This window comes from Camelus ferus, chromosome 34 (genome assembly GCF_009834535.1).
Source record: "Camelus ferus isolate YT-003-E chromosome 34, BCGSAC_Cfer_1.0, whole genome shotgun sequence".
NCBI lineage: Eukaryota > Metazoa > Chordata > Mammalia > Artiodactyla > Camelidae > Camelus > Camelus ferus.
The window spans coordinates 16,067,910-16,093,750 of NC_045729.1; the positions used below are offsets into that span (position 1 = coordinate 16,067,910).

Here is a 25,841-nt window from a genome sequence, read left to right on the forward strand (position 1 = left end):
TCCCCTTTTTTCTTTTTAGCAAAGTCCTTCTTGTAATTTAGGACACAATTTAAGCATCTTCTCACAGAAAAGAGGTTTTGGACTGTTCATTTCTGACTTCTAGTCAACATGACTACTTTTTTTCTTTATTTTTCACACTGTGCTTTGAACCTGTGTTCATTGTTGCTATTATATGTGTTTCTCTTACTTGAACTTAAGTTAATTCAAGTCAAAATCTTGTGTTGTAAATTTGTATTTCACCATTTGTAGAATTGGTAATAATCATGGCTAATTTCATTGCTGCTCTTCATCCCATTAGAAGAGAAATGCAAGTGCTGTCTATAGACAATCTGCACAGAATTATTCATTAGGTGCATTTGATGATGGAAATAATATTTAAAGTGGCTATGACAATCAAGCATTAATGATTTAATTATGTTTTGCCTATTTTACCTTAATTTTTTGACGTAATTTAACTACATAACAATTTCTATTTTTTGCTTCTAATATATTAATCCAAAACAAAGTGCAGAAATTTAAAATATTTAACTCAGCAACAGTATATAAGTTAATATTTCCCCTTAATTTTTGTAAATCTGTATTGAATGTTTCTCAATTTTCTTTGGTTGTTTCATGTCTCATATTGAAGAAGACCTGAGCACGAAAGGGAGTCTCACTCTTTTAATTACTTCCCTTTTTTGGTTAACTCCACCTCCTTTATGTAGCCTTTCTGTTTTTTTGGTTTTTTTTTTTTTTTTGTGGAAGTGAAATGATTTTTCTTGGTGGTCCTCTTCTTAAGGAGAGCATTTCCAGGGACTAGTACAAGAAGACTTAAGAGGCACAAATCCTTGGAGTGGACAAACTCAGAATGGTGCTACATGAAAACTCTGGATCTGCTGGTAAAAGCTTCTCATTTATTCTACATTTATCCTTTAATGGAGTAAAGCAATGTTCTGACAGTCAGTGAATCTGATGTAGTAGTCACTGGGATCAGGAGAGCGAGGAATGGGAAAAAGGCAATAAGACTAGGGCAATCGATACCTTTTATCTGCGTAGATTCAAAATGGAAGACATGAGATAAGGACTAGATTTGGCATCAATTTTGTAAAACTGCAGAGGTGAAATTAAGTGAGGAACTAAAACTAAGTGAACTGTATTGGGTATGAAACTAATAGTTGTTAGAATAGATGGAACATGTAGGAGTGAATATTGCTTGAAAATTGATTCCCTGGAGGAAATTTAGTGTAACTCTTTGAGTGTCAGAATCTGCTTCATGATTTATATGGATGTGCTAAACTCATTTAGCATTCTTACTTTTTTCCCCAAGCCTTTAAACTGAAGTAGAACCTATCACATGAAAGCATAGGTCATAAGTGCACAGTTCAGTGACTTATCTCAAAAGAGTGACTACTGTGACGTTTTTACTTTTAAATTACTTTGGGTTATAGGAAGGAGAAATGAGAGTGATAGCCTTAGCATTTCATGCTCTATTTGGAGATAAGTTCCAAAATTCAGAGTTTTCAAATACAAACTTTGTCATTTTTTCCTCCAATGTGTTGTTCAACGACTATTCAGCAGGCTCTGTGCCAGGTATTGGTGGTGCCAGGTACTGGTGAAACCAGGGTGAACATGTTAGATATGATTCACTCCCTGTGGAACTTGCCATCCAACAATGTGGATCAGGCAGGCTTGGAGATGAGGGTATCAGTGGTTAAATATTGCCCTGCGCCTGAAGGGAGGACTGCCCGCTTCTAAGTTTCATCGGTGCCTTTTCAATTTTTCCAGATTTTAAGGTCTCCTCTTGCAATTCTTTTTCCATCCCCAGTTTTCTTCTAATTCCTCACTCCTAGGTTGCCTATAAACATGAACATTTTCAAAGCTGTTTCCCTGAGGCTATATGATCCTGGGTGCAACTTTTTCCCACCTGCCTTGCCGTTTAGAAGGAAGGGTTTTCGGTCCTGGTTTGACCTTCTTTAGTCATCTCCAACCTCTGAAACCCTCCGTCTCCCCCGAAGCCTCTTTTTTGGGAAGACTATATTTTGGCCCTCTTTCTTCTTTTCACAGACTTTAGAAGATGCTCTGTCTGCTTAGGTCCCTTCACTGTTGCTGTGGTCTCAGTTCTCAGTGCCTGCTTGATCACCAGTTCCCTTGGTGAGTACTTTGTCAAATTTACTTGCAACCTTAGCCCAATGTGACAAGAATCCCTGAAAAGCAAATAATTCTCCTGAAGGCTGAACAGCTTCTAAAAACACGCTTCGTGGTTTCAACGGATCAGATATTAAAAGCACATGATAGGAGCCTAACTATGTGACCCCCTCAACGTGAACAAAATATTAGCACAGGTTTCAAAAAAATAAAATAAACTCTCACAGGAAAAAAAAAAGCATTTTACTAAAGATTTGAAATAATGTCTAACTGAAAAATAGGGAAGTAAAGTAGTACAAAGGGGAAGAAACCTCAGAATTGTTGGGGTGAGGGAATTTTAGGAACACTTTAAAAATTCAAATGCCCAAAATCTATCTAAAAATGTATTCAGGGAGGCCAGGTAAATAGCAGAGGGACCACAGATTCCTGTGTTATCTAAAATAATCACAAGGCAGGAGTTGACACTGTTGGGAGGAGTGGGGGTGAGGAGGATGGGATTATTTTATGGTAGAAAATAATAGGAAAATATCTCCATTTCAATTTTATTTGAGTAGATAAGTTTCAGTCAGATTTCAACTAGTATTTTAAAAATTTATGGTATCTACACATATATATGTGTAAATAGATGGTATTTTTCATGCATATATGTGTGAAGTAGGTGTTAAAGTCTGGTCTTTTCATCCTTGCCATCAGCCTTATTTCTACTGATTTGAGGATTTTGGAGAAACTTACATAGCTCACCCCTATACAATTTTGTAACATCTTATTTTTATAGTAAACTGTCCATGGGGATTATATATGTAGACATTATAAAGAATATCAGTCATAAAATAAAGATATCACATAGTGTTGGATTACTTATCTTTTGCTGGTTTCATGTTGTTGCTTAATGAAGGCTGTGACACTGACATTTGGTTTTGAAACCCTGTGAAATAGCATTCTCCTATCGTACCATGAATGGGTCCAGAAACGTTTCTCAAATCCAGCTTTGAAAAAAGAGATGGGCGGTCTAAAGAATAATAATTCTCTACTTGCTTTTTGGGTCTTGACCATCTGCTCTCTTTACCTGTTGTTGCAGGAGGAACAGACAAAGAGCTGAGGCTAACGGCTGGTGAGAACAACTGCTCGGGGAGAGTGGAGGTGAAAGTCCAGGAGGAGTGGGGGACGGTGTGTAACAATGGCTGGGACATGGCTGCGGTCTCCGTTATTTGTAGGCAGCTGGGATGTCCTACTGCTATCAAAGCTGCTGGATGGACTAATTCCAGTGCGGGCTCTGGACGCATTTGGATGGATCATGTTTCCTGTCGAGGGAATGAGTCAGCGATCTGGGACTGCAAACACGGTGGATGGGGAAAGCATAACTGTACTCACCAACAGGATGCTGGAGTCACCTGCTCAGGTAAGACTTGCATGAGTCAAAGCCTGGAGATACAATGCTCTGTGGGAAAAAATATGTAGATGGGTTAAAAATGAAGAGAAGCCAGTTTTCTGTAAGCAAGCTAGTCCATGTATAAAATTACCCAATCCATTGCTAAAAGACCAGAAAACACATGATAAAGCCTGTATTTGAAAAAAAAAATCAAGAGATTCTCAATACTACAACCAATGAGGAAGTGACTTGCTTCAATTTTACAGTAAATAATCCTACTATAACCTTCAACTTTTACATGAAAAAAATCATGGTATTTAAGTTAGTTCCTTGTCCCCTTTCCCAGTAATATGCTGCTTTCATGCATTGGCTCATAAGTCATGACTCTTTTGCCCATTAACTGTTAATCAGATTACTAAATCAAGAAATAAATATTCCCGGCACTCATCCTTCTTTGTTGGAGGAAGGATGTTTTGCACAGTATAACTGCTTTCTCTGTTGTACAATGCTATTCATTTCATTTACGTGGTAGTTTTAATTTTTAAAACATTTCATAAGTTTTGCCTCACTTGACCTTACAATCACTCATAAAGTTATGGGTCAGACTTTTCTGCTGACAAATCTGACAAATCCCAAGGTCATGTTTCTGATCCCAATTCAGAACTCCTTCTTCATGTCATTGAATGCTACACAACCCTCTCACCTCCCAGCCTTTCTGTTAGAGACCATCTGTCTCCTCCATAGGACTGGTTTTACAAAGACTAATCTCCACCCAGGCGTTGTGGTGTAACAGGAGCAACACAGGCTGGTATCTAGAACAATGCTAAATTGAATTCCAGCTCAGCTGCTCATTAACGTTATTATTTGGAGCAAGTTGTTAAATCTTTCTAAACTTCACTTTCTGATGACTCAACGATATAACACATGAAAAGCGACTGGTACCCTGTCTGGTGTGTAACAGGTGTTAAAAATTGAACGGTAGTTTCCTCATGGCTCACAGCTTCTCATTACTTAGTCAGCTCATTTCTCTTTCTTCTTCCTTCTCTTCCTCCTGTCTGCTCCTCCTTCTCTTCCTTCTTTCTCTTCTCTTTTATTGTTAATCATGTTGTGGGGAAAGATAAGAAGTAACAATGTACCGTCTACATCAAGCATCTACAGCAAAGTTAAAAATCACAATAAATCTAGCCTATAATTATTTAGTGTGCTATAATTATTTACTGTGCTATAATTATTGCTGTCTATAGAGTTGACTGTTTAAGCTAAGACATCAGTGTAGTACTTTTAACTCTTGTGTTTGGTTTTTCTTACCTTTACATAAGGATCCTTTAAATAAGAAAGAAGTGAATCAAACTTGGTTTTTGAAGTTTACACACTTAAAGCTCCAGCTGATGCCTAATAATAGAAAGGGGTGCAATCGCTCAAGGACTCACGAGTTTCATGAGGTTTTCAGAGTCTGAATTTCTGAGATTCTTCACCCCGATCAAAGCTGTATCCTCAGAGCACTACCTCTTGGGAAATTATACTGTTATCATATCCATAATAGTAAAGGGGCTAGACTCTGGTGCTAGGGCTGTTTGGTTTTGGTTTTGGTTTGGTTTACATTCTTTCTCTTCTAATTTCTAGGTGTTTGACCCTGGGCCAATTATTTAACCTCAGTTTGCTTATCTATGAAATAGGGGTAGTGGTAATAACATATAATGCTTAATGTTGTTGTGAAGTCTAAAGAAAATGGCGTGTGTAGTACATTGGAACAGCATATGCACATTATGATCATGAGCTCTTATTATTACTGTTATTAATTGCCCATAATCAAAAATCTGGAGTGGAGGTCTTTGCCTGGAGCTCAGAGCTTTTAAAATTGAATTACTTCTTCAAAAAAGAACTTCAAAGAATTTTGTTCAACCACAGTTTTTGTTTTTCAGAAGTCCCAACATTTCACCCCAAATCTCTTTTTCTCAGATATTCTAGTCCTCATAGAAAATCTAAGGATAGTGTATACAGAGAATTTTCTTTATGAAAAAGCTGTTCTTTGCTAAAAATGGGAGCAGCTGCTTTGGGAATAGAAAAAAAATGCTTTGATTCAGAAAGGAATTTTGGTAAGAAATGAATTATTTTGATTAATTTTTCCTCAGCTTTTAATGTCTTGGTATACCACAGATAAGGTGATTTTGCAAACTATTATGCATGCTTATGCATTTTTACTTTTTGCTTTTTCTTGTTTTTTCATTTCAAATTCAACTTCAGACAATTATTCTGTAAGCTGTTTGTAATAAACAAAGATTAAAATAAAAATTTTAACTGTTCAACAAATGACTGGCTTGTCATTTTTACTACTTTGTTGTAAAAACACATTTTATTTTTTTCTAGTTTTTAAAGCAAATACTTTGAGTCATATTTATCTGTTTCTACATAAACGTGTTTATTATGTCATAATAATAGAAGGAAACAAAACAAAACACAAAGTAAATTTTAATCTGTGAAAGTTTTTTTTTTTTTTTTTTTTTGGTAAGTAGAAATAGATGAAAGTCCTAATCATTAGCTAGTTTTTAAAAGATTAAAATAAATTCTCCATTATGTGAACCTGGGCTTCATTTTGAAGGACAGCTTCAAATCTCAAGTGTTTAGAGGACTCTTACTTTCTAAAATCACTTCTGAATTCTGGTCTTTGCTCTAGATGGATCTGACTTGGAGATGAGGCTGATGAACGCAGGAAACCGGTGTTCAGGAAGAATTGAGATCAAATTCCAAGGACAGTGGGGAACAGTGTGCGATGATGACTTCAGCATGAATCATGCTGCTGTGGTTTGTAAACAGCTTCAGTGTGGAGGTCCTGTCAGTTTCTCTGGTTCAGCTAATTTTGGAGAAGGTTCTGGACCAATCTGGTTTGATGATCTTGTATGCAATGGAAATGAGTCAGCTCTCTGGAACTGCAAACATTCAGGATGGGGAAAGCATAACTGTGATCATGCTGAGGACGCTGGAGTGATTTGCTTAGGTAAGGACGGGTCCTGGGTTGTTCTCCTCTCCACGAGAGGACAAAGGAAAGCGGTAAAAAACTTAAGAGCATGAACTCTTAGATTTAAAACATAACAAACTCTGCTTCTTCTATCACCTGATTATTCCCTAATTTCAAGTTGCGGCTCTGACACCTGTGGCATTTTCACCTGAACTGAAATTGGAATGAATAGTTTAGGAGGGGAGGATGAGGAGTGAAACTGAAAGCCAAGTCATGAGGATAGAAGGAAGTGTTCAGAGTGCATCCACTTCCCCCAGCCCTCCAAAACACAGAAAGGAAAAGAAAAAAATAGCTTAGCTAGCAAATTCTGCTTTCTGGGTGTTTTAGAAGCAAATCATCCCCCTTAGCATCCTCTACCCTACAAGTCTCCTCTTTAGTCACATTGACCCACTCTTTCCCAAACTATTGGTTCAAATTCACAGAATCAAATGATGTAGAAAATTGGTTTCCTCTTAAAACTTCATTTATGCTCGTCCTATGTTATGAGCAGATACTGCGTCTGCCTAGAGAGTTTCACGTTCCATGCTTGATTATGGGACAGGGACGTGGCTTTGTGTGCTCAGGGATGTCACTCCCCTTTTCTCACTTGAAGTTCCTGGTTTGAAGAAGACCTAGTAAGTCCTGAACCCCAGGGAACATTAAGGAAACTGTAACTAGAGTAAAAACATCCCTGTATTCACTAGGTATCTTTTTTTTTTTTTTCCAAATGAAAAAAAAAAACCTCAATTCAAATGAAATTTAAAATAAGAGAATACTGACACAAAACTGGGAAATCCAGGCAGTACGGTTGGCTTTGTGCATGATTGGATTCAGCAGTTCATGTCATCAGTGTTCAGGCTCTTTTCCTGTTTCTCGGACTGGCTTTTTTCTTGTTGACCAACATGACCATCTATAGTCTGAACCACAAAGAATGGGATTCCTACAGGAAAGATGGATTTCATTAGCTGAAGAAAGTGAAAGGGATTAGGGGCAGGAAAAACACAGTATGTACCCTTCATTTTCTTTTACCCATCAGAATCTTTCTAGGTCCCCAAACAGCGCATTTCTTCTCAGTGTGTTTTATATGTGCTGAGGAATCACAGTAAACAGTATTGTGACCACAAACACTAAAATTGCCAGAGGAAAAAAGCAGTTTATTTGTTACAGGATATTACCCACAGTCAAGTTCTGTTCTTTGAGGAGTATTGACTGGGGGAAGGTGAGAGTAGTAATGGCGAGGTCCCTTCTCTCTTTGCTTTACTTTTAAACTACAGACGTGGTCAGAAAGGCAGATAACACAGGCATATAATAAAAACCAGCTAGTCTAATAGATAATACAGTCCCAGAGAAAATGGAGGGTTGAGGCAAACTGGACTGTGTAGCTAACCACATGCACCTACACACATGCAAATACATATTCAACAGGAGTAAAACCAAACAATTCCAACAAAAAAAATCTTTTCGTGGTCCAACAAGCAAATCTCCAGATAAATTTTAGTCCCTGGAGATCCTGTTAGGATCTCTTCCTATAATGCATGCTTTTCATACTGAAAAGTCCTGTCTTCTTGCCTGAATCCACTCCTCCCTCCGGCTTTAACGATTGACCTTATTCTTGTTATCGCTGACTTGTTTTGTGTCCCTCTTACAGAGGGAGCAGACCTGAGCCTGAGAGTGACAGATGGAGTCAACAAATGTTCAGGAAGATTGGAAGTGAGATTCCAAGGAGAATGGGGGACAGTGTGCGATGATGGCTGGGATAGTGACGATGCTGCTGTGGCATGTAAGCAACTGGGATGTCCGACTGCCATCACTGCCATTGGTCGAGTTAACGCCAGTGAGGGAACTGGACACATTTGGCTTGACAGTGTTTCCTGCGAAGGACATGAGTCTGCTGTCTGGCACTGCAAACACCACGAGTGGGGGAAGCATTATTGCAATCATAATGAAGATGCTGGTGTGACTTGTTCTGGTAAGTTAAAACAACACACAACAAAAAGAGAAGGAAGGGCCTATGTTGTTTAGGAAGAGAAATAGATGTGAGATGTGTGAGGGAGAAACAACTAATCGTTTCCTTGTTGGGAACTCTTTTACACTTGTGAGAAATCTCTAACACATTCTTTATTTGACTAGTTGGAAGGGTTGTCTGACTCTATTTTCTGTAATAATTTTTCAGATTACTGTTAGGGATCACACTTTGAATTCTAAATCTACCTGGAGCTCCAAAAGACAAAATGTTACATGTCTTTACTTTATATCTGACTTGCTCATATTTTTCCACCTTTGACAATTTTCATTAACTCCTGAAACTAAAATCCCATTTCTAACCAAATTCATGGTCTCTACTGGCTCTTAAAAAAAGCAGAGATGGGTAAGCCATGGTTTCCAATGTCTCAGTATCTGAGAAGGAGCAAGATCAAGAAAGTACCCTCTGGGCTAACCTGCCTATATATCTGTGGCCTGAGTCTACGTTTCTTTTGCAGATGGGTCAGATCTGGAACTGAGACTCACAGGTGGAGGCAGCCGCTGTGCTGGGACAGTGGAGGTGGAAATTCAGAAACTGATAGGGAAAGTGTGTGACAGAACCTGGGGACTGAAAGAAGCTGATGTGGTTTGTAGGCAGCTGGGATGTGGATCTGCACTCAAAACATCCTATCAAGCTTATTCCAAAATTAAGGAAACAAACACGTGGCTGTTTTTAAGCAGCTGTAATGGAAACGAAACTTCTCTTTGGGACTGCAAGAACTGGCAATGGGGCGGACTTAGTTGTGAACACTATGAAGAAGCCAAAGTTACCTGCTCAGGTAAGACTTGCAGTCAATGTGTTAAGAAGTTGAATTTCAAGCGTGTAAATTTCCAGTAACATCCTTGAGACTGACAAGATTCATTGGTCACTATGACTAGATCTCTCCCAAGAAGCCAGAAAATATCTATTCCATTGTGAGTATCTCAGAGAAATGTATAATTCATTTTGAATCTTAGACCCAATTGTTTATTGTTTGCTCACTTTAGCGTTTGAGTAATTTTTAAATCCATGAATGTGTCAAAGATTAAGGAGGATTAAAAATTTTAAGGTAGAACTTAAATATGTCTTTCATCAGAATGTCATCAAATGATTTTAAAAAATAACTATGTTGGATAAACTAGCATGATTGAAACTTAGACTCCCTCTATCTTACTATGAAATAATTTTCTTTTTTCTGAACATTTTCCCCCTATCATCTCATATAGGTAAAAAATTTAAGAGATAGAAAACAAAAATTTTCTTTCTTGTGATGAGAACTCTGAATTACTCTCTCAACAGCTTTCATATATAACATTTAGCAGTGTTAATTATATTTATCATCTTGTACATTACATCCCTGGTACATACATATTTATCTTATAACTGGAAGTTATTGCCTTTTGACTGCCTTCATCCAATTCCTCCTCTGCCTCCTGGTCTCCCACAGATCTGATCTTTTTCTATGAGCTTGTTTGTTTGTCTTTAAAGTATAGTTGACCTAAAACACTATGTTAGTTTCTGTTACACAACATAGTGATTCACTATTTCTGCACATTTCAAACTGATCACCATGGTAAGTCTAGTTACAGTATGTAGAGATATCACACAGTTATTGGCTATATTCTCCACACTGTACCTTTCATACCTGTGACTCGTTTATTTTGCAGCGGGAAGTTTAATTCCTTCACTTATTTATTTCCTCCCCCTAACCCCCTCCCCTCTGGCAAACTCCTGTTTGTTCTTGGTGTTTATAACTCCATTTCTGTTTCATGTTTGCTCATTTGCTTTGCTTTTTTAGATTCCACATGTAAGTGAAATCACATAATATTTACCTTCTTTGCCTGACTTATTTTACTCAGCACAATAGCCTCTAGATCCATCCATGTTATCACAAATGACAAGACTTCATCTTTTTAATGGCTGAGTAACAGCCCATGTATATACCACACCTTCTTTATCCATTTATCAGTCGATGGGCACTTATGTTGCTTCCATTTCTTGGCTGTTATGAATAATGCTGGCTGGTCTTGGACTTCTGTTCCTTGGGAGTTTTCTATTTATTATTATTGATTCAATTCCATTCCTTGTAATTGATCTGTTCATATTTTCTCTTTCTTTCTGGTTCAGTCTTGGAAGATTGTATGTTTTAGGAATTTGTCCATTTCTTCTAGGTTCATTTTTTTATATATAATTGTTCATAGTAATCTTTTATGCGTCTTTCTATTTCTGTGGTAGCAATCGTAACATCTCCTTTTTCATTTCTGATTTTATTACTTTAGGTCCTCTGTTATTTTTCCTTGATGAGTCTGTCTAAAGGTTTGTCAATTTTGTTTATATTGTGAAAGAACCAGCTTTTAGTCTTATTCAACTTTTCTATTTTTTAGTCACTATTTCATTTACTTCTGCTCAGATTTTTATGATTTCTTTCTTCCCAGTAACTTTGGGATTTGTTTGTTCTTTTTCCAGTTCCTTTAAGTGTAAGGTTAGGTTGTTTATTCTTGCTTCCTGAGGTAGGCTTGTATTTCTATAAACTTCCCTCTTAGAACTGTATCCCATAGATTTTGGGTTGTTATGTTTTTGTTTTCATTTGTTTCTAGATGTTTTTAAATTTCCTCTTTGATTTCTTCAGTGATCCATTGATTGTTTAAGAGCATGTTGTTTAGCTTCTCCATGTTCGTGGGGTTTTTTTTGTAGTTTTTTTCTTGCAGTTGACTTCTAGTCTCATGGTGTTGTGAGAAAAGATGCTTGATATGATTTCAGTTTTATTAAATCTACCAAGGCTTGTTTTGGAGCCTAGCGTGTGACCTATCCTGGAGAACATTCCATGTGTATGTGAAAAGAATGTTAATTATTCTGCTTTTGGATGAAAAGTTATATAGATAGACAGACAGATAAATGTCTTCTTACCATGACTTTTCTCTTCTCTTCATTTATTATTATGTGCCTTTATTTATGCTTTTAATTTATTGTATTAGATAAAATTATCTACTGCCTTAGCTTTTTTTTAAAGACCTCACAGCTGGGTTTTTACAAATTAATAGTACCTTTGTTTTCTGGGGGGGAGGATATAGCTCAGTGGTAGAGCATGTGCTTAGCATGCACCAGGTCCTGGGTTCAAACCCCACTGCCTCCATTAAAATAAACAAACAAACAAATAAATAAATACCTAATTACCTACCTGGCCCAAAATGCTACCTTTGTTTTCTAACTCATTAAATTTGTTTTTCTTTCTATTAATTCACTTCAGATTTCCTGAAGTTTGGTTTCTCTTTCTCTCTTAACTTTTTGAGTTGGATGCTTAAGGGAATCCACCTAGGAGCATATGTAGTTTAGTATGTGTCTGGGGTGAAGCCATTGGTAAGTGGATATGAAGCACATAAAAGGTTCTACCCTCTAACTAGGTCTCTACATGTTTAATCTTGATTTATTCCTCTTTATTAATATAAATATTTGAGTTTATAGGTTTCCCACTGAGTGTCTCAGTAGCTATATCACATAATGGATGAATTGATACTCTGTGGATCTGGGCATAGAATCTTCCTCTGACTGTTAGATGGTCATTGTGAATTGTTCTTTTTAGTATTACAAAATTTCCATCTTCTTATGGTTGAACGATTTTGGAATCAAGTTTGTCTGATGTTAATATCACATGTGTTGCTTTATTTAGTTTCTATTTTCCTACTTTCAACCCTTGTGAATAATTTTGTTCTAGGTGCACACTTTTACTCATAATAGAATTGGGATTTATTTTTAAAAGAACTCTGATTAAGTTACATTTTTGAGGTGACAGATGTATTTGGCTTTAACTTAGTCATATTATACATTGTTATGTTATCATATTATGTACATACATAATACTTATTGTTATTATGTAATATGCTACGACTAAAACCATATTTCACTACATGATCTTTATGGGGACTTTGTGTGTGTTTTGGAATGTGTAAGCATATTTGTATGTCTGATAATTCCCTTCTAAATTTAGAAAGTTTTGTAAATTTTCCTATTAATTGTATTTTACATTAGTTAGTATGAAGTTCAACTGCATCTAAAAGAAAACCAAATGAGTGACTAAAGAAAAAGTTTATTTTTTTCTCTTTTAAAATAAGTCAAATAGCTAAGCAGTTTAAGGCTGTTTTGGTCACTCTGTGGTCACCAAGAAACACCCAGGGTTTTTCTTCTCTAGTAGTGATCAAATCCTACTGGACAAGAATGAAGAGTTACCCTGTAAGTGAGGGAGAGTGTGGGGAGGCAACCTCATAGGCCAGGTTCTGTCCTCTGAGAAGGTGGCCTCTGTGTGCTGCCCTTCACTGGGCCCAGTGCGGTTCTCGGGGCAGTATTCCTCGTGCGTTGTTCTCATAGTCGATTCTGAGTTCGCTTTGGAAAGTATGTTTTTTTGAGGGCTGCACACCTTTCACAACCCACTCTCTGCTGATGCTGATTTAGGGATCCTCAGATTGCTTTAAAGTTGAGTAATCACTGATGTCAGTTGGCCTCACAAATTCAGCAAAACAGTTCTCTCCAAACTTAGGAAGCCAATGCCATGTGAAACTATACCACAGTCAAATAATACATACTTTGACTTATCCATGGGACGAGGGCCTTCCTCTTAATTTGTTGACCACAGCCCTAAGGTCATTTGAAACCTTGGGTTTGGGAGGAAGGGCAAAACTTACATCCTGTCTTTGCTAGAAGGCTCATTGTCTTTGCATGCAGAGCATCAGTTTTATTTTCTGCTAAGTCCACAGTTTCATCACCACCTCAGTTTAAAGGGCAGGATATTTTGGGGTTTGTTTTTCCAATCTTGCAAGTTTCAAATTACAGGACTCCCAATTAACTACATATAGTAGCTGCAGGCAGAGGACGCCTCCCTCACACAAGTGGTATTTTCCCTCCCATTTCTTCTTGCAGTCTGGCTATTTCTAGTCAGTTCATTTCTCTCTTGGTAAGTGTTAAAAGTGACAAGGAGGATTCATGCCATGTCAACATTCTGATTTTTTTCTTCTTTTTTATACTTCTATAAAAACATACTTAAAAAAATATTTTTCCCAATATGTTCTCCAAGTTTCAACTTTAGTGAGCACATGCTTTTCTTTTCAAGGTGGCATTTGTCTAAATATCTTACCACGGATCACAAGACTCATTAGCTTTCCAGCCTACAATATCTGAGTCATTAGTTAACTACATTGAAAATTTAGATTTTATTACTAGAGTGTTTCATTTATGGTAACTCACGCTGAATTATTTAGGATTGTATTAAGCTGCATGTAAGTTTACAACTTAAGATGAGCCCCTTTCTTTACAGAATTATATTTTTGTTTGTTATTTGCTATACATGCACTTTGCTTCCTTTTGTAAACTACTCTGTTACGTTTCTATAGATTTTGGAAACTCTTCTACCTATTGTGGGGCCTTGATTTTAGCTCTCTCCTTGTTTTTCTAGAACCGTTTATAATTTTATTTCTTGATAAACTTGATACTTTTGGAAGATTTCCAAGAAAACAGATTATGGAAATACTATCTTTCTGCCTGCAAAATTGAAACTACAAATTTCATAATCTGTTTAAATCCTTAGACTTTGATACAGCACGAGTTTTTATGGCTGAAAAGGGCCAAAGGACTCGGTAAAGCAGAAAGACTAGAAAGATAAAGCAGCAATTTATCTCTGACGTGTAGTTTAGACAAACCAGCCACAAAGAGGTCTAACAAGTTTTGGTCACAAAATTGCTTTGAATCCCAGACATTTCGTTTGTGCTAACTGTGTCCATGCTGGAGGGGACACCTGAACCTAAGAAACGCTTCATTTGAGTTGTGCTGTATTTTACGAAAGTCTGAGAAATAATTTTGAGACTAGAATGATCTATCCTTTTTCAGAGTCTGGAAAGGAATAAATGATGAAGATGTATTAATGCTTCTTTAAACTATACTGTATATTTTATCTATTATTAAACAAAAGGACATAACTTTAATTAATTACTTCTGATATTTGTTCTTCATTTCTCCACTTCTACAGAAAGAAATGAATACAGATTCAGTTACTGACGCCAGGGGAAAGCTTAATTTATTGATTAAAGGAGTTAATTCAGGCACAAAAATTCAATTAATGGCTTTTATGTTAAAATGCACTCATTAGTTTAGCAGGGAAAAAAATCTCTTACAGTGGTAAATTTCCAACACTCTAGCCACGTACCTAAACTTAAATGGTATAAGGAAGCCAGTTTGTGGTACAGACTAACGTGTCATGAGCAGATCCATGAAATAAAGGCTGAGGCAATAAACATGGAGAAAAAATATGCTGGAAGACTGACAGATATTGGTGACTGCCACACGTGCAGTGTATTGTGAGGGTCAAGATTATAGGCTCTGTAGCATATAGTCTGGCTTCAAATTCTGGCCCTTCACTAATCTCTGTGTGACCTTAGCAAATTACTACACCTCTCTGTGTTTTAGTTTCCTTGTCTGTAAATTTGTGATGTTATTAATAATTATACCATACGGCAATTGTAAAGATGAAATAATGTTTGTTAAATACTTACTAAAATGCCAAATATATATGTGTGTGTGTATATATATACATATAGTAGATACTCAATATTCACTACTATCATTATTATTACCATAGTAGATACTCAATATTCACTACTATCATTATTATTACCATTATTTATGGTTCAATTTTTAGGCGATTCTAATTTGGCCCTGGATATCATTAATTGAGTAAAGGATTCAGTGGCTTGTCATTCAGTTTTGAACACATTAAGTTCTAGATGTCAAAGTAGATCTGTTTTTGAATATAGGTCTAAAGAGAAATGTGTAGACGAAATGTATTGTGGCAATTAAGAGAAAATGTCTTTTCAGAAGACAAGAAAGTTGAGGATAGAACCTTGGTCAAGGAATACATGAAAGGGTTTGATAAAACACTGTAGAAAGGAGATGAAAACAGAAGAAAGGAATGTCTCATGTATCAAGTGTGACAGATACCAAGGGAAAGAAGAGGTCTTCCGTTCATTTTGGAAACAGAAAGTATATTACACTTTTTTTTTTTTTATGAAAAACCATTTGAAATGATTAGGCAGACCCCGGATTGCAGTGGGTGGAGTTCTGAGTATAGGGCTGAAAGGTCGAGAGAATGGACACATGTTTTCTGTGGTCTCTAAAGTGGTGAATAATGCAGGCACAATACTGAAAGGAAAGAGTAATCGTGCTGTAGGAATCATTGGTTCCAGGAGGCAGATTTCCAGAATTCTCTCAGATGGAGTAGGCTAGTGAGGGGGAGGGGTGTGTGTCTAGAATTCGCCATGCCCAGCTCTAGGCAGAAGAGCCAAGAGGACTGGATAGCCTCCCTTTCTCGCTTTCCACTTCCTTCCTCACTCCCTTCATGAAGGAAAATCTTGGAATCATGTTCTCTCTCACTGAAATGTTATTTTTCAGCCCACAGGGAACCCAGACTGGTTGGAGGGGACATTCCCTGCTCTGGTCGTGTGGAAGTGAAACATGGCGACACTTGGGGCTCCGTCTGTGATTCCGACTTCTCTCTGGAAGCGGCCAGCGTGCTGTGCAGGGAATTACAGTGCGGCACGGTCGTCTCCATCCTGGGGGGAGCTCACTTTGGAGAAGGAAGTGGACAGATCTGGGCTGAAGAATTCCAGTGTGAGGGACAGGAGTCCCATCTTTCACTGTGCCCAGTAGCACCCCGCCCAGATGGCACTTGCAGCCACAGCAGGGACGTTGGAGTGGTCTGCTCAAGTGAGACCTGGAGAACACGTTCAGCTTGTTCCCATCCTGTGAAGAGGGTAGGGTTAGGTAGTCACAGACAACTTTTTAAAGTTCCTGTCTCCTTTCAGGATACACAGAAGTCCGCTTGGTGAATGGCAAGTCCTTATGTGAAGGAAGAGTGGAGCTCAACTTTCTTGGGACCTGGGGGTCCCTGTGCAACTCTCACTGGGACATGGAAGATGCCCACGTTTTGTGCCAGCAGCTTAAATGTGGAGTTGCCCTTTCTACCCCAGGAGGAGCAGCTTTCGGGAAAGGAAGTGGGCAGGTCTGGAGGCACAAGTTTCACTGCACTGGGACTGAGCAGCACGTAGGAGACTGTCCCGTAACTGCTCTTGGTGCATCGTTATGTTCTGCAGAGCAAGTAGCTTCTGTAATCTGTTCAGGTGAGAGAAGAAAGGGCAGCCTCGATGAACCTCCCCCCTGGTGGTGTGCCCTACGAGTGGGTGGACTTCTAGCAAAGAACAGAACTAAAAGGGAATGACCCACTGTGAGGGATCATGAGAAGTGTGCCAGACTTAAACTTCATTTGTCTTTTTAGAGGGAAAGTAAACTTAATTTTCACGGACCTGGTGGTTATTTAGTGCTTACCATGTGCCTTCTCAGAGTTCCTGATTCACTCCCAGCTTGGTTGACGCATCCACCTTTCTCTAAAGCTATGATTGTCCTGAGCTCGTCTATCTAACACTGTAACTGACCTCCCCTCCTCACCCCAGCTATTTGTACCTTCTGTGACTAAGTGGTTTGGTGTTGCAGGAAACCAGAGTCAGACACTATCCCCATGCAATTCATCATCCTCGAGTCCAACAAGCTCTCCTGTTTCAGAAGAGAGAGGTGTTGCCTGCATCGGTAAGAATCAGTGACCAACCTATGAAAATGATCTCAATCCTCAGAAGTGCGTTTTACTAATATTTTCTTTTCTCTTTGCAGCGAGCGGGCAGCTCCGCCTGGCAAACGGAGGCGGCCGTTGTGCAGGGAGAGTAGAGGTCTATCATGAGGGCTCCTGGGGCACCATCTGTGATGACAGCTGGGACTTGAGTGATGCCCACGTGGTGTGCAGACAGCTGGGCTGTGGAGTGGCCATTAATGCCACTGGTTCTGCCCATTTTGGGGAAGGAACTGGGCCTATCTGGCTGGATGAGATGAACTGCAATGGAAAAGAGTCTCACATATGGAAGTGCCATTCACATGGCTGGGGGCGGCACAACTGCAGGCATAAGGAGGATGCGGGCGTTATCTGCTCAGGTAAGCCCTGCACGTAACCTCAGGTTACAATTATGCAAGAAGGGACTGAGGTGGGGCAAAGTGAGGGCTATCACTCTGAGCAGCTTCCCTGAAGTACAGGTCCAGAGGGAACTGCTGTGAGATTCAGGCTCCCAGAAGTGTAGATTTGATGAATTAGCGCTACCTCACGTGCAAGGTAGTATAATGCCAGCAAGAGAAGAATTCAGAAGTGAGTCTGTATGTCATGAAAATGACAGCAAAGCTGGTAATGTGAAGTTTCTTTATAAATATGTATGGGGCTGGACACTGGGTAAGGATTCAGCGCACCACTCGGTGATCACTGTGTTAATAAAGAAGTAAGTTAAAAAAAGACAAGAAGAAATACATTTGGTGCTATATTCTACAGAGAAAAAGATAGTCAGCACGCCAGGTCATATTTTGTGACAGACAAATGAGACTGACTGACTTGTTATAGGAGCAAGAATTACCATAGCAGGACACTGCTCTTGTGTTGTAAACATGGTAAATTTTAGAAAGTATTATGACATAAAAAAATGTACTCAGTTGTAATATATTGAGAAAAACAGCTCTATGACTTCGGGAAGTGAGAAACTCTCTGTGCCAGAAGTGATTTTCATATTACTCACATTTAATGACATAAACCTGGTTGAGGACATATGCATCAAAACTGAAGTATCAGAAAGGGAAGCATTTCATGTTACGGGGATACACACCAAACGATGGCTTTCTTGTCTATCTCATTAAATTTTAACTGTCAGGGAAAATTGCCCCCCAAAATGAACAGACTAGGGTTTTGAGCCTAAAATTACAGTAATTTAGAGAGAAAAATCCAAACCATGTAATTGACAAAAGGCGCTGATCCTTTGAGATTTAGAAGTCAACTTAGAATCACTGGTGGCATTTTTAAAAAGTCCCTAAGGACAAAACCCAAGACTAGAAAACCAGAAAGTATTTATAGAGCAAATACTACATTTTGATAGAATCTACCAAATCATCCAGAAGTTACTAAAGAATTACTAATAATTGACATATTGTACCTATTTTAAAAGCTATTCTCACATCAGAGTAAAGGGAGTGAGTCCTCTGAATCTTCAGAGAAGATGTGAAATTGCTAACTGTCTATTTCACCCTAGAGTTCATGTCTCTGAGGCTGATCAGCGAAACCAGCAGAGAGACCTGTGCAGGGCGCCTGGAAGTCTTTTACAATGGAGCTTGGGGCAGCGTTGGCAAGAGTAACATGTCTGCGACCACGGTGGGGGTGGTATGCAGGCAGCTGGGCTGTGCGGACAAAGGGAACATCAGCCCTGCATCTTTAGACAAGAGGACGACCAGGCACATGTGGGTGGACAATGTTCAGTGCCCGAAAGGACCTGACACATTATGGAAGTGCCCGTCATCTCCATGGCAGTGGAGACTGGCCAGCCCCTCAGAGGAGACCTGGATCACATGCGCCAGTGAGTATTTGTTGCCATAGATGAGAATTCCATTCTGTAGCTTGTCTCCTGACCTAACTAAGCAAGAATGAGTAACCTCTGGTTAATCTCTATTCTACCTGGGTGGTGTAAATGGTTTTATTTAATTTCGTCTGTAGGTATTCAGGATCATTGATCATCTTCCCAAAGGCTATCAAACTCCGATGGTCCTCTGGAGAGTTTTCAATTCAGTTGCCTTCTCTGTGAACAGATGAGGAGCAGAGAACTACATAACTCAGTATTTGCCTGTTGAATTGTCCCATTTTTCTTTCAAATGCTACCTTGTTACATTAATATAAGGAGTGAAGCAGTCAGAAATATCAATCCTGAATTATTTTCCCTAATCTACACCTTCTTAAACTGGGAGAAGATTTCTATCTACCTGGCAATCTCCCGAGCTTTTTTATGTTTGAAAGAATTTAACATTATACGTTTACAATGTTAACTTTCTCCACTTGACATTTCCTAAGTCACACTAACTTTCTTACATCCAGGGTGAAATGCATCCAGTTCGCTGGAAGGACATGTGCTATCATAAAAGCCGAATTTTGTGAAAATGTAACATTTTAAAATGTGCCTTAAATAGCAAAGTTTTAAAATAGAGGTTTTAAAAAAGAGTTTCCATTCTCTCTTTTCCCCTGTGACCTCTTGGGAAGTTTTATCTTCTCAGAAACGACTTCACTGTCTCTGATTTTTCAGACAAAATAAGACTTCAAGAAGGAAGCACTAACTGTTCTGGACGTGTGGAGATCTGGCACGGAGGCTCCTGGGGGACGGTGTGTGATGACTCCTGGGACCTTGAAGATGCTCAGGTGGTGTGTCGCCAGCTAGGCTGTGGCTTAGCTTTGGAGGCAGGAAAAGAGGCGGCGTTTGGCCAGGGGACCGGGCCCATATGGCTCAACGAAGTGAAGTGCAAGGGAAACGAGTCCTCCTTGTGGGACTGTCCTGCCAGATCCTGGGGGCACAGTGACTGTGGGCACAAGGAGGATGCTTCTGTGAGGTGCTCAGGTGAGTGCTCAGAGTCTGGACAGAGCCTTTTATCTCTGACAGCAAAGAGAGGGTGGGTGCTGAAGTGCACTGTGGAAGGACTGGAAGTACCAGCCCAGGGATTTGGTGGAGATAGAATCATGATGTTTCAGTCCGAGGAGTGATGAAAACTCATCTTATTGCACATTGGCCTTCACCGAGGAAGAGCGTGTAACTCACACGTATCCTTGTGCAGAGGGAGGAAGAACTAGGGGCCTCTAGTTTTGGGTGGGAGAAGTAGTTCACTTGGTTGAGAAGTGTTAGAGGCTCAGACAGGAAATAGAGATATTTGTTCCATATGTTACACCCAGAACTGAGTCTCTCCTCTTCTTTTCTCCTACAGAAGTTGCAGAGAACAAAGGACCCCTAAAAGCCACAGGTATATCAAGGGGGCTGTGAGCATGGGACCAGTTGTCTGCATTATTTAGAATCTCTCTTGTTAAGACACTTTGGGTCAGAATTTCTGATAATTTGAAATTTCTTCAACGATCCTGTATCTGACCTAAAAGAGGGATAGTAACTGGGGAACCAGGCCTTTCAGCTAAGACGTTATCACCTCTTGTGATGTTTACCTGTGCTCAGGTCACTCGTCCTTTGTTGCACTTGGGATCCTCGGGGTCATTCTGTTGGCCTTTCTCATCGCACTCCTCTTGTGGACTCAGAAGCGAAGACAGAGACAGCGGCTTACAGGTCTGAGCCACATTATGATCTCTCGAATGTTCCCAGGGGAAGTTTCTTGGGATAATAAAATAAAAAACAAAAAAAATTTATTAGATCCAAGTACCAAGTGGACAGAGAAAGGGAACCCAGAAGAGGTTTAAGCAGGTTCCCCAAAAGAGGGAACAAGAATTCAGAGAAGAAAAGGGGCACTGGTTGTATTGATAATTCCTACATTCTATCTACATGTTTACCTGGGACATTATAGAATTAATAGTGTGGAATGAGTATGCTTATATGGTTCAGGATGAGTCATTTATTGCCCAAACATTTATTTGCTCTTACTATATACTTATTACTAATTTTACTGTTCTGTCAAGCAATGTGCTAGGTTCTGAAGATGTTTCAGACGTGGATGACCAAGTGTTTTTGTTTTCATAGAATTTCAAGTCTAGTGGAATACATGTAAACAAATAAATTGCAATGTATTGTTATACGTTAAGATGAATAAGGACCAAAAGGGGAACAGAGAATAAAGTAATTAATTGAAAGGGAAGGGGTGTACTGGAAACTTCCAGGAGGATTTGAGACACAGTTTGAAAATAGAGTTCAAAGAACTGGGTCAGGTGCATTTCAGGGAAAGAGACAAACATGTACAAGTGTAGAGACGCGTAAAGGAGGGCGCACGTGTTGTTCTGAGAGGGGAGCAAAAGTTGAGTTCAAGGAGAGAAGCTTCTGATAAGGCTGGAGAAGAGGAAGAAACAAGTAATGAAGTTCCGTATTGCATGGGAAGAAGGGTGACAGGCATTAAAGGGTAGGGTGGAGTGGGGTGAAACAGGCAGGCAGTCTCTTAGAAAGTTCTGTTTGGCAACAGGATGTCTGAGCCGCTGGAAGAGAACCACATTACTGAGAAGGATAGCATTATGAAATAGGTGAGGTGAAAGATGAAAAGGACTTTATAGTGAGAATGGACGGGAAAGGACCGATTTTAGACGGATCTCTAGTGAATTACAGAGGACTGCTGGCCGCCTTGGGGGAAGAAACGGGGCTGTTAGACAACAGCAATGGGGGAGTTTCAGCCTCATCTCATTGCACTTGAGTTTGTGGCGCTGAGGGAAAAGCTTGGTAGTAGAGTGGGATGGAAACAAGAGAGAGGCATGAATCATGACTAGGTGTGGAAGAAGTGCACATGAGGAGGGAACGTTTTATTATGATCGGCTGACCCCTAACCTGCGGCTTCTGTTGGCAGTTTCTGCAAGAGGAGAGAATTCTGTCCACCAGATTCAATACCGGGAGATGAATTCTTGCCTGAAGGCAGATGACCTGGACCTATATTCCCCAGGTCTGTGGATTCTTTGAGGGTCTGTAGCCCTGGGGTTCAGACATGTGCTGTAAGTGAGGCTGAGACACTTGACTTTGCACAGCAGTGGGAAGAACTCTCAAACGTAATAGGAGGCTTGTGATGCATGTAAGGAAGACAGGCAGGAATGAACCAAAAACTATTCTTGGAGAACATAAAAACTGCAGTCACGGGGAGACCTCTGTCTAAGACGCCCATGATTATTTCTGACAGAGGAGCCATATAGTAGAATATTAAGGCTTGGACCTAATTTTACTAAAACAGAAATTAATCTTCTAAAAGGTAATTTGACTTTTCATATCTCTTTCACAGTTTCTTTCATTCCCACTTCCCGCTAATTTCCTTTCTCTAATTTGATTTTTTTCTTAAAAGCTTAAACTTTCTATGTCTTTATCCCATCGGCAGCCATCCTTACTCACAGGACTAGCCTGATTTCTCTTTATATAATGTTTCTTTCTTTGTCCACTGTCTTCTTTTTAGCACCAATTTTGCCTCTGGGCAGAATAACTCTGCTGGGTTGGAAAAAATACCCCAATATCCCCTTCCTCTATGAAGGCTCAGGGCCTTCTCAGTATTCCTTCTGAGGGGGGCCTGCCTCACTTCTTCAAGCCAAGGGATTTGGGATTTGCCAAAAGGAAGTCAGGAAAATATTTATAAGGCATGGGGAAGACTTTCTGTGCCTCTTAAACCACACCGTTTGCCTTCCTGATTGCAAACAGTGTTTCTGAATGTTCAAAGCGCTTCGAAGGCATTTGAGGGAAGGTCTGATTTCTTTCCCAGTAATTATTTTCTTCCTTTTAGAAAATTCCGATGAGTCAGGTGGTTTTAATGATGCCAGACTAATTTCTATGTCTAAATCTCTTCCTATTTCTGGATGAAAAAGGAGACCATTCAGAGGTACAATGAAAAGGAAAATGGGAACTACAATCCAGTGAGGTGAGTGAGGAGAACTGATTCATCATTGCTCGAAACAGTTCCAGTCTTGTGGAAATTGAGAACTCCTCTGGTGTTAGAAAAAAAAAAGAAAGGACGTACATGCACATATATTTCCATATATGTATATATTTGTGTGTGTATGTATATCCACACTCAGAATATGCAATAACTTTTTATAAATATTTCTTATCCATCTCTGAGTTGCCTAAATATTTTCTAAGCAATCACAGTGCTACCTCATAGAGCTAAGAAGAAGATGGGTAAATAAATATGAATAAATCTTCTAAAGACACTGTAGGAGTCATTTCAGGAAAGAGGCAGGACACACAGCTGTGTGATGCATGCTATGGTAGAGACAGAATGCGATACTGCAGGAATATGGAGAGCTGGCCTAAGACACTTCAGGGAGATTGTGCAAAAAATGTGATGTTCAAGTTAAACGTCAGATGACTGCGAGATAGATCATTGTAAGGAAAGGACGCGGCATATACAAAATGTGGCACAGGAAAGTACCACACCTTTGGGGAACGGTAAGAAGTTCTTCCCTCAGAAACATATACTGAAAATATTTATGGTAACCAGTGGCAACTTGAGCACTGAAGATACAGAGATAAGAGAGGTTGAAAAGGCATGATTGCTTACTGGAAGATCTCACAGCCTGTGGGGGGAATTATGGAGACTCTGCAGAGAGAGAGAAATGGTGAGAATCTAGGCTGAAAAGGTGGTGTGGAGCCCAATAACGACTGGTCTTATCTGCTGTATCTCATGTTCATATTTTATTCTAGGGACAGTTGGGGGGGGGTGCTTTAGAAGATTAATTTGGGACAAGACACAATCAGATTTTCATTTTATAATTTGCTTTCATGAGGAAAGTGTAACAAAAGAAAAAAGTGAATAAGGCAAGAAATTTGTTAAGTTATACACCAAAAAGAAAAGAAGGGGAAACAAGTTAGTGGGTACATTTTCTTGGTTCTTTTAAAAAACAATTTTGGGAGGACTATGCATTTAGAAATGATATATGACAAAAGTATGTTTTTTGGTAGAAATATTGTGTATGTTATATGAGAAACATAGATTGAGACAAAGGATAAAAGTTGGAATTCTTAAAAGTATATAAATGTAGAGTGTTAATATCATACATATATACACATGTACACTTAGAACTGTTGTAAATTGTATATAGCATAAAAAGTGTTAGTATGCGTATATAACATATAACATGCTGTATACATATCTATATGCCAATATTAATATATAAGCCAATTATTAAGAGAAAGACAACATCTAATGAATAACTAGGCAAAGTCACAAAAAAACCAATCCGCACAAAATGAATTTTAAATGACTAATAAATATTTTTAAAATTCTCAAGTTCACCAGTATGTCTGGGCAATTCAAAGTATGATTAACAATGAGATACTGCTTTATACAAATTAGACCAACAGAAATTTAAAACAGCACCAATATTTATTGTTGGTGGGGACACAGAGAAAAATACAATTTCAAACACTGCTGCTGGAAATGAGAGGTGTGGTAGCCTTTGGTGAAAGCAATCAGGAAACTTCCATTAATTTTTTTAAAAAATGCCTCATGGATCCTTTGACTCAACAATTCTACCTGCCCTTGAAAATTTCTTCCATACAGAGAAAGAAATTAGTATGTAAGAAGAAACATACAAGGATTCCTTTTTGCAGCCTTGTTAATAGTGCCCCAAAGCTGGAAACAAAGAGAATGCCAATCAGTGGGATAGTGGCTGGAAAGATTATGGTGCGGCCAATTAAATAAGGAAAAGTCACAAAAGTGCAATAATACATTCTATTTATGTGTTACATTACTGAATATAATTAAACATAATGATTACATCTACAAAATTACACATATGTATACATGTAAAGGAGTATTTTGAAAATCCTAACATTGTACACTGAGGAGGACTTTGAATGATTTTTGATGGATAATCTCAAACATACAAATATTATTCTGATGTAATAAATATTGATTAAACTACTTTTTCCTTAAAGAGTAATCACCACTGAATCACTGCTTCAGAATCACATGGGTGTGCTTTTAAAAATGGCATTTCTGCACTATAATTCTCTGGAATAGAAATAATTCTTAGGTACACTGAGGTTTGAAAATCGTTGCATTTACATTTTCTGTTCCGAGCGGTAGTATGCTTTTTAACATATGTGAGTGAGTGAGAGTATGTGTGGGCATATGTGTGTCTGTGAGAGAGAGAATGTAATATAATACATTGTATCACATTATCATGTAATTCTTCTATGTATGTTCATATGAAGAGGAAATAACATTTTTTCTGTTTACGTCTTTCGTTCAGCCTTGAAGATCCCTTGATGAAGACCTGAACGACTGAATGATCAAGAATCCACCTCGTACGCTGAAGATTACAACACAGTCCTTTGTCTCCTAGTGTTCCAAAGACTGCTGCTGAATTTCTAAAAATTAAATTGGTGAATGTGACTACTAAAAGTTGTGTATGACTTTCAAGGGTATTAAATAAAAAGGAATATTGCTGGTTTGAATTTATCTTAACTCCCTGTTCTTGATTTTATGAATTTCTGAATGGGTTTTCTGACTTTTTGTAGGATTTCATAAATATAATATGATGTCTTTTCATTTGACAGTGTTTTCATTTGCATATATCTTTTTCTAGTTTGGTTTAAGTAATATTTTTTTTTCTTATAATCAAATTAAATTTATTTTTCCTTTAGTTTTTTTTCCATATAATCCTGTATATGTAGCATATAAAACAGAACAAGACAAAAACCAGGCTCACAGATACAGACGATTGATGTTGCCAGAGGTGGGGAGTGAGGGGGTTTGGTGAAATGGGTGGAGATCAGAAGGTACAAACTTGGGGA

At 38.7% G+C, this 25,841-nt stretch overlaps 1 protein-coding gene across 2 annotated transcripts; it reads left to right on the top strand.

Moving 5' to 3' along the window:
* Positions 1–719: 719 nt before the first annotated feature.
* Positions 720–25,513, top strand: LOC102509142 (scavenger receptor cysteine-rich type 1 protein M130). 2 transcript variants are annotated; one of them, XM_032473368.1, is made up of 18 exons: positions 720–878; positions 2,044–2,130; positions 3,203–3,235; positions 3,339–3,523; positions 6,168–6,488; positions 8,137–8,457; positions 8,969–9,289; positions 15,922–16,236; positions 16,335–16,649; positions 17,020–17,112; positions 17,194–17,508; positions 18,642–18,962; positions 19,680–19,988; positions 20,350–20,385; positions 20,589–20,696; positions 21,913–22,005; positions 22,907–22,959; positions 25,298–25,513. In XM_032473368.1, exons 2-17 carry the CDS (start codon positions 2,054–2,056, stop codon positions 22,927–22,929), a joined length of 3,186 nt encoding a protein of 1,061 aa, XP_032329259.1. In that variant the 5' UTR covers positions 720–878; positions 2,044–2,053; the 3' UTR covers positions 22,930–22,959; positions 25,298–25,513. The 2 variants fall into 2 exon arrangements, with proteins under 2 accessions (XP_032329259.1, XP_006193163.2); XM_006193101.3 differs by having other exon boundaries at positions 3,203–3,523.
* The last annotated feature ends 328 nt before the right edge of the window (positions 25,514–25,841 follow it).